The 18,369-nt window shown below is 48.7% G+C and overlaps 1 protein-coding gene across 1 annotated transcript; it reads left to right on the forward strand.

Moving 5' to 3' along the window:
* Positions 1 to 4,408: 4,408 nt before the first annotated feature.
* F2 (coagulation factor II, thrombin) lies at positions 4,409 to 17,901 on the forward strand. The gene is made up of 14 exons (XM_048428216.2): positions 4,409 to 4,548; positions 4,934 to 5,097; positions 5,607 to 5,631; positions 5,826 to 5,876; positions 7,917 to 8,022; positions 8,106 to 8,242; positions 10,016 to 10,333; positions 10,567 to 10,680; positions 10,757 to 10,883; positions 11,242 to 11,409; positions 11,787 to 11,960; positions 12,173 to 12,354; positions 17,458 to 17,528; positions 17,644 to 17,901. The coding sequence occupies exons 1-14, from the start codon at positions 4,470 to 4,472 to the stop codon at positions 17,782 to 17,784; spliced, it is 1,857 nt and encodes a 618-aa protein (XP_048284173.2). The 5' UTR covers positions 4,409 to 4,469; the 3' UTR covers positions 17,785 to 17,901.
* The last annotated feature ends 468 nt before the right edge of the window (positions 17,902 to 18,369 follow it).

Genomic DNA, 18,369 nt, shown 5'->3' on the forward strand with positions numbered 1-18,369 from the left:
CCTTCCTGAGTCTGTGGATAGAGGAGGCATACCACCTCCTGTTTGGGGGCTCCTTTCTTATCAATGAGTGCTGTCAATAAAGAAAATTTGTGGGGGCTGGAGAGATGGCTCAGCGGTTAAGAGCATTGCCTGCTCTTCCAAAGGTCCTGAGTTCAATTCCCAGCAACCACATGGTGGCTCACAACCATCTGTAATGAGGTCTGGTGCCCTCTTCTGGACTACAGGCATACATGCAGACAGAATATTGTATACATGATAAAATAAATAAATATTTTTAAAAATTTAAAAAAAAAAGAAAGTTTGTGGGGGACAGTTTGTTTTCATGAAGATTTTGACTATGGAAACAAGAACTTGACTGAATCCTTTCACACCATGGCTTTATGTTGTGGCGGGAGGGATCTTGTTGTCCCACAGGAGAAGTCAGGTTTATGCACTGCTGGGAGACTATAGAAGGGAGAAGTGCCATGGTTTCACAAGATTTTTACAGAATTGACAGTGACTTAACCAAAGGACAGATGTCCCCTGCAGCTCTGCAAAATGGTTCTCCAGGTGGAGTGTACAGATGTACTTAGAAGAAGGGGGTTCGATAGATCTGTCAGCTGTGGGTTTACTGTAGAAGACTTGTGGGCTCGCCACATGGAAGAGCAGTCAGTGCTCTTAACTGCTGAGCCATCTCTCCAGCCCCTTGTTTAGATTTTTTATTTTATGTGTGTGAATGCTTTACCTGCAAATATGTAATGTGTGCTTGGTGTGGATCTAGTGCCCATAGAGGCCAGGAGAGTGTCAGAGCCCCTGGAACAGGTGGTTGTGATGGGGTGCTGGGAACTAAACCAAGGCCCTCTGCAAGAAGAAAAAGCACTCTTAACTGCAGAACCCAACCCATATATCTTAAACTTTTTAAATGAAGTGACGTATTACTGTGTGTATGTGTGTGCATGATGTGTGTCAATGTGTGTGTGTGCCAGGGCACGTGTGGAACTCAGAGGACAGCTTTGTGGAGTCTGTTCCCTCACTGCACCTTTCCATGGGTTCTGGGGATCAAAGGTTGCCAGGCTTGTGCTGTATTGATGGTTAGATTGAGTTATCAACTCAACACACGCCATAGTCACCTGGGTAGAGAAGGTTGGCTTGTGGGCATGTCGTGTGTGGAGCTATCTTGGTTGTGTAGAGACTGGAAGACCTGCCTACTGTGGGTGGCATCATTCTGTAGACGGGACCCCTATATAACACATTGTGTGTTAAGCATTGTTCCAGACCATGGATACAAAGTGACCAGCTCTCTCAGGCTCTTGATGTGTGGCTGCACCTCAGTGATGGAGTAGAATGACCTGGAGCTGAGAGCTGAACAGAAAGTGAGCAGGTGGCTTGTGCCTTTGCCTGTTGAGCTATCTCCCTGCCGCCCCCCCCCCCCGTTTTTCTCTTTACTTCATATTTCAGTAGGGTCTCACTTCGCAACTGAGGCTGAAAAACTTTTACCTCTGCCTCCTGGTCCAGATTTCCACTCCAAACCCAGCTTATACAGTGACATCTTTTTACCTAATCACTAGACAACATTCCCAAAAAGGGTGGGAGAAAGAAGGGAGAAAGAACAGGTGCCGTGTCTTCAGCTAACAGGGAGTATAAATTAACGCTGTGATGACACACACCCATTCATTACAATGCTTCCTGGAAAATGAAAAAGTTGCTATGGATAAAAACAGAAGCCTGAAACCTCCTTGGTTAGTGTGCAAACGAGTGTTTGTTAGTGTAAACCATTCGGAACAGGTGTGCGTTGCAGTTACTTAAATAAACATTATGCCAGAAAGTCTCATCCCCTGGGCATTTACCTAACAGAAGTGAGTTATACAAAAACGTGCATTCTCTGGGCAGTGGTGGTTCTCACCTTTAATCCCAGCACTCTGGAGGCAGAGGCACGCTGATCTCTGTGTGTTCGAGGCCAGCCTGCTCTACCGAGTGAGTTCTAGGACAGCCAGGGCAGTTACACAGAGAAACCCTGTCTAAATGAAACCAAACCATGTTTTTGAGACTATTCTTAGGGCCAGTGAGATGGAGGAGGTTGAAACCACTTGCCATGCAGGTTCGCAGACCTGAGTTTGGTGGAACCCACAGCAGGAAGAGTTGGGTTTCACAAGTTGTCCTCTGACTTTCACATGCACACTATGGCATGTGCCGTATGTTTTCACACACTTCACACACACACATGCACAATCGAATCAATACAATTATAAAAAACAAAACAAAACAAACTGCCCATAGTGTCCCCAAACTATAAGTTCATTCAAATGCTCATTAATATGTAAATTATAAAAATGAAGCTAGGTGTGTTTATCTTGACTTCAAGGTAGGCTCCATCTATACAGCAAGACTTTGTCTCAAAACAAAACAAACAAACAAAACCCACCACGGTACCTCCAGAAGGGCAGAGAAATCAAATGGCTGGATGGATCCACGACAGCTGGGTGAACTGGAGGCAACGGACACAAAGGAGATGCTGTAACATTACACCCCTGTGGGGTTCAAACATAGACAAAGCTGGTCTGTGTCAGGATGGTGTTCACTAAAGGGGGAGGCTGTCAGCTGACAGGAAGGAGCCTTTGGTATCTTGGTGTACAGGAAATGTGGAATTAAAAGATTATGTTGTAAACTTTTTGTTTTGTTTTAATTTTTGAGACAGGATTTCTCTGTGAAACAGTCCTGACTGTCCTGGAACTAGCTGTGTAGACCAGGGTGGCCTCGAACTCATTGAGATCCTCCTGCCTCTGCCTTCACCACCAGGCTAACTTGTCAACATTTTGCAAGCCATATTTTTAGAAAACATATATGCTATAGAACTAGTGTGCATTTGTTGGCGGGGAAAGGGCCATCAGTCTGACTCAGTGGGCAAAGGCACCTATCAAAGCTGACTTCCTGAATTCAGTCCTGGAGACTCACAGGGCAGAGCTAGCTGATCTCCACATGCATACAGTGGAGTGTGCACACATACAAATAAACATATGTCATTTAACTTTTTAAAAAAGAGGCATATGTTTGTTTTGTTTTGTTTTGTTTATTTGAGACAGGGTCTCTCTATGCTGTCCTGGTCCTGATTATCCTAGAGCTTTTGATACAGACCAGGTTGACCTTGAACTCAGAGGTCCACCTGCCCCCCCCCCACCTCCCCAGGGCAGGGAATAAAGGCATGTGCCACACCCAGTTGCACAGGTTATTGAAGTTATTTTTTTAGCTAGGTGCAGTGGTGGCGTGCACCTTTAATTCCAGTACTCAGAGGCAGAGGTAGGCAGATCTCTGCCTTTGAGGCCAGCCTGGTCTACAGAACTAGTTCCAAGATGGCCAGGGCTACATAGGAGTTAAGAGCACTTACTGCTCTTTCAGAAGAGCCAAGTTTGACTCCCAGGACACACATTGGTGGCTCATAACTGCCTGTACCTCCTGCTCCAGTGGGTTTGGCCTCTGGTATATACCCACAAACATACTCATAGTTAAAAATAATACATTTTAAAAAGGAAAGGTATAACGTATATGACATCTCTGTGTGTGTTATGTACAGGTATGAGAACACCTAGGAAGCAAGGCACGCAAGAATTAAGGGACCCTGGGAGCCTGAGGCCCCAGGTCTCTGCCAATGGTGTTTCTCTCCAGACTGTACGTGACCCCAAACTGCTAGCCCTGATGAAGCCAAGGCAAAGCAAGGGTCCCGCAATTCCCGGGTGTACGTGCTTTTGCTCTTTGTCCTTCTGTTCTATTTAGGCCCAGGACTAATATTTACCTTGTAAACAGGAAATGGGGGAGGGAGAGAAGCAGGCCCAGAGCTGTTGTGTAGAAACCCAGTACAGACAGGTTGGGAGGGGAGGGGCTGTGTCGGGGAGACCCAGAGTCTGTTCTGAGGCAGGAGCTGGGAGAAGACAGCTAGAGGCTACCAGGCCCTGGACTTGACTCCTCCCGGCAGCCTCCATTCACAGCTACAGTACCCTTAGAGGAGAAGAAAGAGGAGTCACCCCGTGACTGAGAGCCACCCTGTCTCACGTTTCCCCTGGTGCGCCAGAACTCACACGTCTGCACACTTCTGCTCGTCAGTCGACTCCCACTGACAGTCCACAGTTTCCACAGCACAGGGTGATGCCCAGTGTGCAGATGAGGAACCGTGTTGAATGGGAACAGAGAGTGCTGGCACCGACCCCGCTGGCCGAGATTAGAAAAGTCTGTGGAAGGACTCCTCCATCCACATTCACCAATGTAATAAATGGTAGGAACAATTGGACGATACGATTTTCTCCCTAAGAACATCCATCCCGGTTCCGGGAGAACCTGTCCTCTTGGGCGGCGGGGGCGGACCCTAGGACTATCTCTTACCCATTTGTCCCCAAGGCCCTGACCCCCTGACCTCTCCCTTGCCACTGATTTCTTCACATTGGTTCAACATTAACCCACAGAGTTAGGACAATCCCTCAGATCCCAGAAGCTGACACACTATGTTGTACGTCCGAGGCCTGCAGCTACCTGGCTGCCTGGCTCTGGCTGCCCTGGTTAGCCTGGTACACAGTCAGCATGGTAAGGGACCCTCGGAGGCCTGGGCATGATGGAGGATGTGGGATAGGCCTGTGAGTTGGAATTTCCTGGCTAAGACCAGAGAACACAGGGACAGTCCCCAGGTGGACCTCAGATCAGAATGTCCGGCTTTGAGGAGTCGGGTGTGTGGAGCCGGAAGGGGTCCCTCTTCTCTCTTCCAGATTGGCGAGTGGGATGGGGCAACCAATGAAAGGCGGGCAACTCACAGATTATGTTCAGTGGTCTTCTGGGTACTTCTGCATTCTCTGTTCCTTCTTAGAAGCCAGCTGGGGTAGACCAGGCTTGCTTACTACCCCTTAATGGCTAAGATAGCCAGACTTTCCAGAGGCGATTTCCCATGCTCCCTCTCCCCCCCGCCCCCCCGCAGTGTTCCTGGGCCCTCAGCAAGCACTGTCGCTGCTCCAGCGTGTCCGGAGAGCCAACAGTGGCTACCTGGAGGAGCTAAGGAAAGGCAACTTGGAGCGGGAGTGTGTGGAGGAGCAGTGCAGTTATGAGGAGGCCTTCGAGGCCCTGGAGTCTCTCAGTGCCACGGTGAGCCCCACACTGGCCGCTGGGAGGAAGGGCAGGTGGACGAGGCAAAGGCCTGGACTCCCTCAGCAGCGGATTGCTGGGACCACAGGAGACATCTGCCCCCACCCCCACCCCGCGCCCGTTCTGACCCCCATCTCACTGGGCTGCAAGATGGGTACCCAAAATCTGTCTTGGCAACTGTAGGCCTGGGGCTCATGACATCAGGAGAGCGCTTCAGCTGTGGGCTTTACTGGGACTGTCTGGGTTGCCTTGGTGTTTCCTTAAGCCTCTCTGCCATGTCTGTGTTCCCTTGAGGTGTGTCCACTTCTCCTATCTTCTCCAGCTTGGAGGAGACCCCGTTCAGTCATGTGTGCTGGGGGACTCTCTCTTCATATTCTCTACTTTTGAAAGTCAAAATGGGGGACTAAAGCTGGCTGCAGCGGTGAGGAAAGGACATAGTTAATGCCTAAGAACAGGAGTTTTGCAGAGATCCCTCCTGCTGGAGTCTCACCCCAGCCCTTGCTTTGCAGGATGTATTCTGGGCCAAGTACAGTGGTGAGTGACCAATAGGGTTTGCCCCTGGAAGGGAGGCTGGGGCCTCTAGCTAGAGACCTCTCCTGCAGGATTTTCTGCTGCATAACACCCCCACACCCCATTCTCTCCCCTGCCTTCCTCATCTGATACCCCGGCTTCTAGTCACCTCACACTTGTCCCCACGGCAACAGCAAGTGTTTCTGCTTTTTTCCCAGTTTGTGATTCAGTGAGGAAAACTCGAGAGACTTTCATGGACTGTCTGGAAGGTGAGGGGCAGACTTAGGGTGAGTGGATGGTGGGGAAGCCTGAGAGAAAAGAAAAATTCATGACTGGTTAGGAGCCAGGGTTGAAGCGGCTCCTCCAGTGCCCGCCAGTGCCTCTTTGTTCTGTGGTCAAGGATGTGTCTGGCACTCAGCCAGGCTGCTGAAGGAATGAATTAGTCTCGGGGGTCTTGCTCTTAAGGCCTGACCACCCTGTGTCAGAGCTCTGTCTTGCTAATTCATCCTTCAAAACTTTTTCTTTTCTTTTCTTTTCTTTTCTTTTCTTTTCTTTCCTTCCTTCTTTCTTTCTTTCTTTCTTTTTGTGGTTTTTTGAGACAGGGTCTTTCTGTGTAACAGCCCTAGCTGTCCTGGAACTAGCTCTTGTGGATCAGGCTAGCCTTGAACTCACAGAGATCCACCTGCCTCTGCCTTCGAATTGCATTAAAGGCAAGTCCCACAGGGACTTCCATAGCCCAGGGTGGCTTTGAACTAGGTGCTGAAGATGACCTTAAACCCTCCAGCCCTGGGTTACAGGCGTGTGCCCTCTTCAGACATTCTAATGATTCCCCGTTGCCCACAGGCTCTTAGGCAGAAAAGCTTTGATTTCTCTTCTATTCTTCCAAGCCCTTGTTTAGTTAGAGAACTGGCCAGGTACCCTCCTCCTGCTCTGTTAGCGACAGAGTCAGTAAATGTGTCACGATGTCCCTGGAGCAACCAACACTGCCCACTGGGAACCCTGCCCTCCAGGGACTTCTTAGAGCCTTCAGAGACCGTGTTCAGTCTAACAATGGGCTCCACTATCGCTGGGGAACTCTTTCTTTTTTTTAAAGATTTATTCATTTATTATGTATACAACATTCTGCCTCCATGTATGCCTGCATGCCAGAAGAGGGCACCAGATCTCATTACAGATGGTTGTGAGGCATCATTTGGTTGCTGGGAATTGAACTCAGGACCTCTGGAAGAGCAGTGAGTGCTCTTAACCTCTGAGTCATCTCTCCAGCCCCAGCCAAGGAACTCCTTAAGCATCATAGTTTCCTTCCTTCCTTCTTTTCTTCCTTCCTTCCTTGAGTCAGGGTCTCATGTGGCCTAGGCTAGTTTTGAACGCCTGATCCGCCACCCCCTGTAGCCTTGTTTGTCTTGGAACTTGCTACATAGACCATGCAGGCCTGAAACTCACAGAGATCCACCTGCCTCTGCCTCCAGAGTGCTGGGATTGAAGGCTGCGCCACCACGGCAGGGCTCATCTTTTTATTTTAATGTGTATGGGTGTTTGCCCGCATGTACATCTGTGTACCATTTATGTGACCTGCAGAGGTCAGAAGAGGGCATTAGGTCCCCTGGAACTGGACTTAGTGACCTTGTATACTGCCATGTGGGTGCTGGGAATTGAACCCAGGTCCTCTGGAAGAGCAGCCAGTGCTCTTAACCACTGAGCCACCTCTCCAGGCCTCATATTTTCATTGCTTACTCAAAAAAAAATATTGTACTAAACCTTCGGTGTGTGTCAGGCACTGTGCTGGGATTGGGCGCTGGGGATTTCTTCTTGTAGATAGCATCTAGATGTAGACGAGCCGGCTGAGTACTAGGATTATAGGGAGCTGCCACCATATGGGTGCTGGGGACTCTGAGAGCACACATTAGTTCTGGGTTTTACTTACAATCTCAGAACAGAAATAACAAATATTGAGGGACTCTTGATAAAGCCGGAGAGAGCAGAGAGATAGTCAGTGCCAACAGAGTCAGAGGTGGCACACCAGAAGAGCCGCGCCTGGCTTTGTGGGGATGAATTGGTGAGCAAATCTGAGAATTCTAAGTGTGGACCCTGTGTGCAAAGCCTAGGACAACAGGGCAGGGAGACTGGGCCCAGATTAGAGCTGTGCCTGTCGTGATTGTCCCATGGCTGTTGTGGAGTGGACAGGCCTACTGCAGAGGAGCAAAGGCACGTGGGTTACCAGCGTGGAACAGGGAGGTAGACAAAATATTCACAGAAGGACTGGAGAGTCCTCAGTACGCTACTGCAGTCTCAGGTGTGTGTTTCTGTAGGTCGCTGTGCTATGGATCTGGGGACAAACTACATTGGGACTGTGAGTGTCACCCACTCCGGGATTGAGTGCCAGTTATGGCGGAGCCGCTACCCACACAAGCCTGAGTGAGTGCTGGGCAGGCCTGTCTCCTCACAGGCCAGGAGGGGAAGCAGGACACAGAAGGTCCCTGAGTGCCCTTCTCTTCCAGCATCAACTTCACCACGCATCCTGGGGCCAACCTGCAGGAGAATTTCTGCCGCAATCCGGATAGCAGCACCCAGGGACCCTGGTGCTACACCACAGACCCCACTGTGCGGAGAGAAGAATGTAGTGTTCCTGTCTGCGGTGAGCTGGGCCGGAAGCAGGCCAGGCCAAGGCTTAGAGTTCTTCAAAAGGCCTGGCAATCTTGAATGAGCTTCACAATGCTGATCATCTTCAGAGCAAGGGGGAGGAGTCAAAGTGAATGGGCCTCTCGGCCAGGGCATTTGGGAGACCTGGGCAGGCTGCCTGTCACCTCCTTTTCTCCCTCCCAGTCTTGGTTCCCTTATGCTCCAGGCTGTAGCTCATTTCAAACAACTTTTTGTGCCCTGCCAAGGTACTCTTCCCCAGGAAGCCTTCCCTGATCACTTCGGCCACACGTCTTTTGCGAACATCGCAGAGTGAGCACATAAGGCTCTGCCCTGGGTGACTGCTGTGACCCCTTCTCGTGGGTACCTACTCGAGCCACAATAGTGCAGACACCCTTGCCTGAGGGGCATGCCACCGCAAGTGTTTATGTCTTATACCATTGGGGCGTGGCTAGGTGCTCTGAGGTTCACTCACCTGGCTGTGTGTCTGGGTGGGGGAGATGGTGTTACACCCGTGCCCTGGGCCGGCTCGAGTGACTGCCTAGTGAATGGTGGCCTCAGCTGAACCCGACTCCTCGCTCCACTGTACTCACACTGGGGTTGGTAGCTCCTTGAGGAAGTCCCTCCCACCCATGGTGATGGGAAAGTGCAGAACAATGAACAGAAGTGCAGTTTGCAGGCTTCAGAGCTGGCAGCTTGTCCTGACTGCCTTCCATTCTTATCAAATGTCCCATATGAATATAAGCAGAGTGGTGAATTCATAACATGGGCTGGTGATGTGGTTTAGTTGTACAGAGTTTGGCTAGGATGCACAAGGTCCTAGGTTCAAAACCCTTACCAGAAAAAAAAAAAAAAAGACTGGCTCGGCGGTGCAGATCTATGATCCTAACCACTGGAGAGGCAGGGGGACAGAAGGATCAAAAGTTCAAGCCTTGGGCTGGACACATGGCTCAGCAGTTAAGAGATTTGTTTCTCTTGCTGAAGACCACAAATCAGTTCCCAGCATCCATGTTGGGGGACAACTACATGTAACTCCAGCTCCAAGGGATCCAACACTCTCTTTTGGCCCACACACACACACACACACACACACACACACACACACACACCAAGACATGAATAAAGATGAAAAAGATAAACCTTTGTTTCAAAAGTTCAAGGCCAGCCTAGAAACTTTGTGAGACCCTGTCTCAAAATAAAGAAAAAAACAGGATTAGGGTCTACAACTCAATGGTAGAGAACATCCCTTCCCTAGCTGCAGCTCAGTTCCCTATTCTTTGTCAGCGGTGTCCCATCCAAGGCAGGTCTTAAAACAAATCACCAATGATTTCAAATGATCTTAAAACACCTGCCTAGACTACACCGCTACCCCCGCTGACATTGACCAGTCCACACAGTCATCCTTAGTAGACCCAACAACACAAAACCTTAACCTGGAATGGTGACACACACCTATAATCCCAGCACTTGGGAGGCAGAGGCAGGCAGAGCTCTGAGTTCAAGACCAGCCTGGTCTACAGAAAGCATCCTGGGAATGTCAGGAGTAAAGGCTTGTGCACCACGCCTGGCTTGTCCTGTGTATTTTAATAATCTCCTCTCAAATGTTGGGGAAGTTAGGCATATGTGGCCTATTGAAGGGACATTGCTGAGACTGGGGGTGTTTAAGCTGTCTCAAGTCACACAGGTAGAATCCACCAGGATAGGGGTTCAAATCTTCCTCGGGTCTGCGAGTGATCCCCCCAATTTTGGCTTCTGTGTTCTTCTGCACCAGGCCAGGAGGGCCGGACAACTGTGGAGATGGTTCCTCGCTCTGGAGGGTCCAAAGGGAACCTGTCACCCCCACTGGAGCAATGCATCACTGAGCGTGGCCGGCTGTACCAGGGGAATTTGGCTGTGACAACACTTGGGTCCCCCTGCCTGGCCTGGGCCAGCTCACCAGCCAAGGCCCTGAGCAAGTACCAGGACTTCGACCCGGAGGTGAAACTCGTGGAAAACTTCTGCCGCAACCCTGATGGGGATGAGGAGGGCGTGTGGTGCTACGTTGCCGGGCAGCCTGGCGACTTTGAATACTGCAGCCTCAACTACTGTGGTGAGAGAGCTCAGGGGCAGAGGACAACTGGGTTCGTTAGAGCCTTGCAGAAACCTGGCGAGGGGTAGGTCCTGTTCTCATTTCATAGATGAGTAGATGGAGGTCCTGAGAGGCCGTTGCCTGGTTGCCTGGAGTACCTAGGCGTGGAGTACCTAATCTCGGAGTCAAATGCCCTCCAAGGTCTTCTGGGGGGGGTGGGGCTTGGGAAGGTCTAAGGCCCCAATGCTTTACAGAGGAGGCGGTGGGAGAGGAGATCCAGGACGCGGAGGAGTCCATCGCGGGGCGCACCACTGATGGGGAGTTCCACACCTTCTTTGATGAGAAGACCTTCGGCATGGGAGAGGCAGGTAAGGCAGGCACGTGTCCGCGGGACACAGGGCTGGATAACAGGGTGGACCCCTCACCATTGGCCTTGCTCTGCAGACTGTGGCCTTCGGCCTCTGTTCGAAAAGAAGTCGAAGAAAGACAAAACGGAAAAGGAACTTCTTGACTCTTACATAGATGGGCGCATCGTGGAGGGCTGGGACGCTGAGATGGGTATCGCCCCCTGGTGCGTCCTGGACTGAGCTGCCAGCCAGTGGAAGGCTGCCCCACCCACAGCAAGGACCTGGTGCTCAGGAGCTCTGGCTCCACAGATGACCTGGAGGCAGCTTTGTCTCACTATCTCACAGTTTTTCTTTTTTCTTTTCTTTTTTTTGGGGGGGTGGAGTGAGGTGGGGGGTAGGGTCTCATGTAGCCGAGGCTGACCTTGAATTTCTGATCTGTCTTATTTCCACCTCCCAAGTGCTAGGATTCCAGGCCTGTGCCGCCACCCTAGCCCAGCACGTCTTAATCTAGGCTCTTTTTCCACCTCCAAGGCTGCCTAAAGGCCCAGGCCCCAGCTCCTAATGCTCACTACTTCCCTGTAGGCAGGTGATGCTCTTCCGGAAGAGTCCCCAAGAACTGCTGTGTGGGGCCAGCCTTATCAGCGACCGATGGGTCCTCACAGCTGCCCACTGCCTTCTGTACCCACCGTGGGACAAGAACTTCACTGAGAATGACCTTCTGGTGCGCATTGGCAAGCATTCCCGCACCAGGTATGACATTTGTGGCTGATGGTGTCTGACTGGGATCTGAGGGCACGTTAGGTAAGATGTGGCCGTATATCTCCACCAGGAAAGTGAGAAAACCCATTTGGCCACTCCAGACACTAGAACCTGGTTCAGACAAGAGTCACTTTAAATTGTGACTCTTTGAATAGTACATGTGGCTTGTGCCCATCTTGTGCTGGCCTGTGTGGCTCAAAAGCCCTATGTAGATATTGGACTAGGAGATAAGCTCCCAGAGGGCTGCTAAGGAAGATGTGGTGGCTCAGGGGTCATCCTGCCTCCCAGACTCTGAGGGCAGACTATGACCTTCCTCCGCGGGCTGAGTGTTCTCATTGGCGGGTTCTCACTGTTGGGGGTCTGCACAGGTATGAGCGGAACATTGAAAAGATCTCCATGCTGGAAAAGATCTACATCCACCCCAGATACAACTGGCGGGAAAATCTGGACCGCGACATCGCTCTGCTCAAGCTCAAGAAGCCCGTTCCGTTTAGCGACTATATTCACCCCGTGTGTCTGCCAGACAAGCAGACCGCAGCCAGGTCAGCACCGGGGCCTCTGCTGTGGTTCTGCCTGGGTTCTGGACTTTGGGGCCTGGCACACATTTGCAGGCTGCAGACTCATGGTCTGAATGCAAAAGTCCTTTTCTTTGCTAGGTTTTAAGTGTTGGACTCTGGGAAATAGAGTTGGCAATCAGGAGGCTTCTAGATACCGTCAGAGCCAGTTCTCATTGGGTCTTTCTCTTCCCCTGAAGCTTGCTCCAGGCTGGGTATAAAGGGCGGGTGACAGGCTGGGGCAACCTTCGGGAGACATGGACGACCAGCATCAGCGAGATACAGCCCAGCGTCCTGCAGGTAGTCAACCTGCCCATCGTAGAGCGGCCAGTGTGCAAGGCCTCCACCCGGATCCGCATCACTGACAACATGTTCTGTGCTGGTAAGCCTTAGGTCTCGGGCCAGGGATACAACGGGGACAGGGACTGAGAGACTTGGGATGTGCTATGGGTACAGGCCTGGGCACTTACAAGTCAGATGACTCCAGGCAAGTGGCTGAACCTTTTGATGGCCAAAGGAAGGTAAAAGTTCCCACGCTGTGAGGATAGGGAGAGCGTGTTTGGTCTGTGGCCATTAATTCCTGCTCAATATATGTACTTCAGCGGAGGTACTGGGTAGGGAAAGGGCATTCATTCAGCCACTCAGCAGTTCGTGCTATTGTGTCCAAGACAGCAATGAGGGTACACAGCACAGACCCAAATAGACGGTCCTGAGGATGCTTCCTTCCTAGAAGAGGGGATGCCAACCGAGAGCATCAGTTCTTGATAACAGCTCTGAAGAGGAGAGGACAAAGTCAGTCAAATACAGGGGTCAGAGAGGGTTGGAGAAGGCCTTTCTCAAGAAGGTGAAGGCTAAGCAGAGACTGGAAGAAGTGAACGGAGAGTCGGACACAGAGATGCAGGTACAAGGGTCCTGAGGTGCACAAATGCTTGATAGATCTGAGGAGCAGCAGGGAGGCAGGTGGGGTTGGAGTTCTGTAAACCCAGCAATCCTTCGGGACGAGGTGAGAGAAGCCAGGTGTAGTGGTAGACATCTGTAACCTCAGCACTCAGTGAGTGGAGGCAGGTGAATTATAGTCAGCTTGGGGCTCACTTGGGCCACAGTAGACCTTGTTTCATAAAAGCAAGCAAACAGCTAGGCATGGTGGTTCACACATTTAATCCCACCACTCTGGAGGTGAGGCAAGGAGGAACTCTTGTGAGTTCAAGGATAGCCTGGTCTACATAAAAGCTACATATGGGACAGTCAGGGCTATACAGAGGGACCCTGTCTCAAACAAAACAAAACAAAACAAAATCCAAGTAAATAAATAAGAGTTTATGGGTATTTTTATTGGAATTGTATTATGTTCACAAAACATCTTTTTAATGTTGAGTATAATTCCATTCAAATAAGAACCAGAAATGTTTGCTCACTTCAGTGCTGTGGGAACTGCTCCTATCTCCTCATCCCATCTCCTCAGCTCTACCTACTCTGCTAACTTTCTTTTTTTTATAATATTTATTTATTTATTTATTATGTATACAATATTCTGTCCGTGTGTATGCCTGCAGGCCAGAAGAGGGCACCAGACCCCATTACAGATGGTTGTGAGCCACCATGTGGTTGCTGGGAATTGAACTCAGGACCTTCGGAAGAGCAAGCAATGCTCTTAACCTCTGAGCCATCTCTCCAGCCCCCTCTGCTAACTTTCGGGAATGCTGGGATGTCTGTGATCTTTTTGTTCTGTGGCACCTTACTTTATAGATTTGTGTTTCATCTCATTCTCTTCCAGTTGCACAAAAACAAAGACTATTTAGGGATTTGACTTGTTAAATAATTAGACCTATTGCTTGGCTCGGCAGCGGTGGCACACGCCTTTAATCTCAGCACCTGGGAGGCAGAGGCAGGTGGATCTCAGTGAGTTTGAGCCTAAATCTAGGACAGCCAGGGCTACACAGGGAAACCTTGTTTCAACCCCACTACCACCAAAAAAGAAAAGAAAAAAATTATTTTTCTGTAATATTAATTCCTACTCTAATCCTTTATAAGGTCATGTGTGTGTGTGTGTGTGTGTGAGTGAGAGAATGAAATTTATATGTGAGTGTGGGTTCACACATGTATGTGAACTTGTGTGGAGTATGGAGTTGGGTGTCATCAGTCACTCTTCACATTTGTTTTGTATTGAGTTTCACTATGTTTTCTTGGCTGACCTGGCATTTGCTATGTTGTTCAGGCTGGCATCAAACACAGAGATTTACCTGTAGTAGCGAGGTTCAGCAGGCTGCATTCCCACCTGGATCCCAGCTAGCTTACTCTGAAATAATTACACGGAAACTGTATTCTTTTAAACACTGCCTGGCCCATTATCTGTAGCCTCTTATTGGCTAACTCTCACATTTTGATTCAAACCATTTCTAATAACCTATATGTCACCACGAGGTCGTGGCTTACTGGGAAAGATTTAGCATGTCTGACCTGGCGGCTGGCTGCATGGCGTCTCTCTGCCTCAGTCTGACTCTGCTTCTTTCTCCCAGCATTCTGTTCTGTCTACTCCACCTATCTAAGCTGCTGTCCTATCAAAAGCCGAGGCAGTTTCTTTATCAACCAATGAAAGTAACACATTGACAGATGACCCTCCTCCATCATTTACCAGTGGCTATATTAAAGTCATGGCTTTGAGTTGTTAGTAGATATATATATTTTTTAAAGATTTATTTATTATGTATACAGTGTTCTGCATGCTTGTAAGTCTGTAGACCAGAAGGGGGCACCAGATCTCACTATAAATGGGAATTAAACTCAGGACCTCTGGAAGAGCAGGCAGTGCTCTTAACCTCTGAGCCATCTCTGCAGCTATTTAGCAGATATTTAACAAAACAAAAAAACTTTATTTTTCTGAAATAGGATTTTACTGTACAGTTTAGGTTGGCCCTGCCTAAGCTGCCTGGGGGCCTTGCATACCCCCGGCTTGTATTTCTTTGAGAACTTTTACTGCTGTGATGCTGCAGGTTGAGCCAAGGGTTTTGAGGTAGACAGCTGCCCCACCACTAAACTACATTCCAGATAACATTCTTAAGACTTGGGGTTTAAGGGTTCCTTTGCATTTGGGATGTTAATGAGTTTTGTCACTGTGATGAAGACTGTAACATTCCTATTTTATGAAATAAGTTTTTATTAACTCTTTATCTGTACTAAAATGAGTGGCAGTCTACTTCCCACTGCCCGGCTCCCGGCTAGCTTACACCCGAAATAATTACACAGAAACTGTATTCATTTAAACACTGTCTGGCCCATTATATCTAGCCTCTTCTTGGCTAACTCTCACATCTTGCTTTAACCCACATATAGTAATCTGTGTATCACCACAGAGTTGTGGTTTACCAGGAAGATTCTAACCTACGTCCACCTCGGACTGGAGCTTCATGGCATCTGCCTGACTCTGCTTCTTGTTCCCAGCATTCTGTTCTGTCTACTCTGCCTAGCTAAGCTGCTGTCCTATCAAAGGCCAAGGCAGTCTCTTTATTTGACCAATGAAAGTAACATATAACAGAAGCCCCTCCTACATCATTTATTATGTAATTATTGTATTTTATTTGCTGTGTTATTTCCCCTGTGTAATCTTTGCTTTTAAAGGTTATGTATTCAGGGGCTGGAGAGATGGCTCAGAGGTTAAGAGCATTGCCTGTTCTTCCAAAGGTCCTGAGTTCAATTCCCAGCAACCACATGGTGGCTCACAACCATCACATAATGGGGTCTGGTGCCCTCTTCTGGCCTGCGGGTATACACACAGACAGACTATTGTATACATAATAAATAAATATTTAAAAAAAAAAAAGGTTATGTATTCAGGAGCTGGCATTTTGCTCTAGTGCCTGTCTTATCTTTGGTCTCACACTTTTCCAACACGTCAATGCTGTCCTTCCTTCTTCCTTCCCTTTTCCCATTTCTATCTGCTTTGTCTTTCTTTTGACACAGGGTATCTCAAGTAACCAATTCACTATGTAGTTAGTGACCTTGTAGAATTCACTATGTAGTTAGTGACCTTGTAGAATTCACTATGTAGTTAGTGACCTTGTAGAATTCACTATGTAGAACATTTAGAATTCACTATGTAGTTAGTGACCTTGTAGAATTCACTATGTAGAACATTTAGAATTCACTATGTAGTTAGTGACCTTGTAGAATTCACTATGTAAAACATTTAGAATTAACCATGTAGTTAGCGACCTTGAACTTCTGTTGTTCCTGTGCTCCCCAATCCTGCCTACCCAGTGCTAGGATTACAGGTATGTGCCATAATACCCAGTTTCATGGCTTCATGCACGCTGCACAACTACTCTCCCACACTGAATAGTGCAGGCTCATCATGAATTTCTGATACTTCCACCTCAGCCTCCTGACTGCAGGTGGGCACAACCATACTCAACCATTTTAACCTCATACTTTTCACCTTTCTCCATTTTTTTTCATTTCTTTTTTGTCTATTGAGATAGTCTCATGCACCGCAGGCCAGCCTCAAAATCACCATGCAGCTGAGGCTAATTTTAAATGTAAATGGCTCCCCTTGCCTTTTAATCTTTCAATTCTTTACTCTATAAGCATACACCATGACATCTGATTTTTTTTCACTTTTAATTTTTACATTTATGAGTTCAAAGTGGTTTTTTTTTCTGAGAATTCTTTTTTTTTTTTTTTTTTGAGACAGGGTTTCTCTGTGTCTTCCCTGTGTCCTCCAGGTTGTCCTGTGTCCTCTATGCTGTCCTGTGTCCTCCAGGCTGTCCTGTGTCCTCCAGGGTCCTGTGTGTCCTCCAGGCTGTCCTGTGTTCTCCCTGTGTCCTGTGTTTTCTCTAGGCTGTCCTGTGTCCTGTGTCCTCCAGGCCGTCCTGTGTCCTCCAGGCTGTCCTGTGTACTGTGTGTCCTCCAGGCTGTCCTGTGTCCTGTGTGTACTCCAGGCTGTCCTGGAACTCGATCTGTAGATGAGACTGGCCACAAACTCAGAAATCTGCCTGCTTCTGCCTCCTTTTAGGATTAAAGAGTGTACCACTGCTGCCCGGCTCTTGAGGATATTCCATTCAGATAGTTTTGTAGTTGATTGAGGGTGTCTTCCTAGCTAAGGTCTTCTGTTTTCCTAAGGTGTCTTCCTCTGGTAACTTTCCAGTGCTTGTGCATAGTTCTGAGATTACTAATTTATGTCCACTGAAGGATTTGTTTCCATCCTCATCTTGCTTGTGGTTTAGACTATATATGAAATTCAGCTCACTAAATTGAGGTTTGGGTGTATCTGTAGTCTACTTAAATTTGAAGGTATGGTTTGGGGGTACAGGAGGGGGGTCTATGACTTGGCCAGAGTGGAAATGGTGAGTTTGGTAAACCTTGATGATTAGACCCAACAAGTTTGCTGAAGGATTAAAAACCTGGGCTGAGGAAATGAGAGCAGGATAATCACTTTGGGCTGTAGTTCCTTAAGGGAAGTGACTCCTGAACCCTGCTGTTCTTCCTCAAGGTTTCAAGGTGAATGACACCAAGAGAGGAGATGCTTGTGAAGGTGACAGTGGGGGACCTTTTGTCATGAAAGTAAGCTCTATAGGCCTGGGGCTGCCGGTGGTAGGGAAGGTTGGGGGCCAGGAACTTGTTTTCAGGAAGAGCCTGGACCTGACTACTGGAATCCCCGCCCCCCTTTCTTCCTCAGAGCCCCTATAACAACCGCTGGTATCAAATGGGCATTGTCTCATGGGGTGAAGGCTGTGACCGGAATGGGAAATATGGCTTCTACACACACGTGTTCCGCCTGAAAAAGTGGATACAGAAAGTCATTGATCGATTTGGGTAGACGTGTTTTGGGGGGGTACCCACAATATGGGATCCTCATGCAAAAATCACAAAAAAAACAGTCAAAATATTCTTGTGGTTTGTTTCTGTTCTCAATAAAAGTGACTGTTAAGTCTCAGTGTGCCCGGTGCTGTTGATGGGTAACTCTCTGGGCTATGAGACAGACGGAGCTGCAAATGCTACATACACATGCACATGATTTACTACAGTGGTGCACAGGCCAACAAGGTATCCTTGGACAGAAAGGTCAAACCCCACTATTTCTTTAGACCCCTGGGCTGGATGTCTCAGCTGCTCTTCATTCTACACTGCAATCTGTAGGAGATTCTGAGGCCAGTGAAGAAATACCTCAGAAGCAGGACCAATCAACAAAGGTGCCAGAGAAAAGTGGGGGCAAGCAGGCAAAAAGCAAGTTTCCTTCTTTCAGGTTCTTTTATGCAGGCTGGATCAGAAGGTATGGCTCAGATTTAGGGGGGACTTACCCATTCCAAATGATCCAGGACATCCACAGCTACACAAAGAAACCCTGTCTCAAAAAAACTCCCCCAATTTTCTCACAGGCGCTTGTGCTTTAGTTGCCTGCAGA

This window comes from Myodes glareolus, chromosome 10 (assembly GCF_982192425.1).
Source record: "Myodes glareolus chromosome 10, mMyoGla1.1, whole genome shotgun sequence".
In the NCBI taxonomy this organism is placed as follows: domain Eukaryota; kingdom Metazoa; phylum Chordata; class Mammalia; order Rodentia; family Cricetidae; genus Myodes; species Myodes glareolus.

Bases quoted from the DNA above. Each gene is read 5' to 3' on its own strand.
- F2 (XM_048428216.2), top strand. From the start codon at position 4,470: ATGTTGTACGTCCGAGGCCTGCAGCTACCTGGCTGCCTGGCTCTGGCT. The intron at 8,023-8,105 runs GTGAGTGCTGGG...CTTCTCTTCCAG, and splicing joins CGCTACCCACACAAGCCTGA to CATCAACTTCACCACGCATC. The intron at 12,355-17,457 runs GTAAGCCTTAGG...TTCTTCCTCAAG, and splicing joins TGACAACATGTTCTGTGCTG to GTTTCAAGGTGAATGACACC.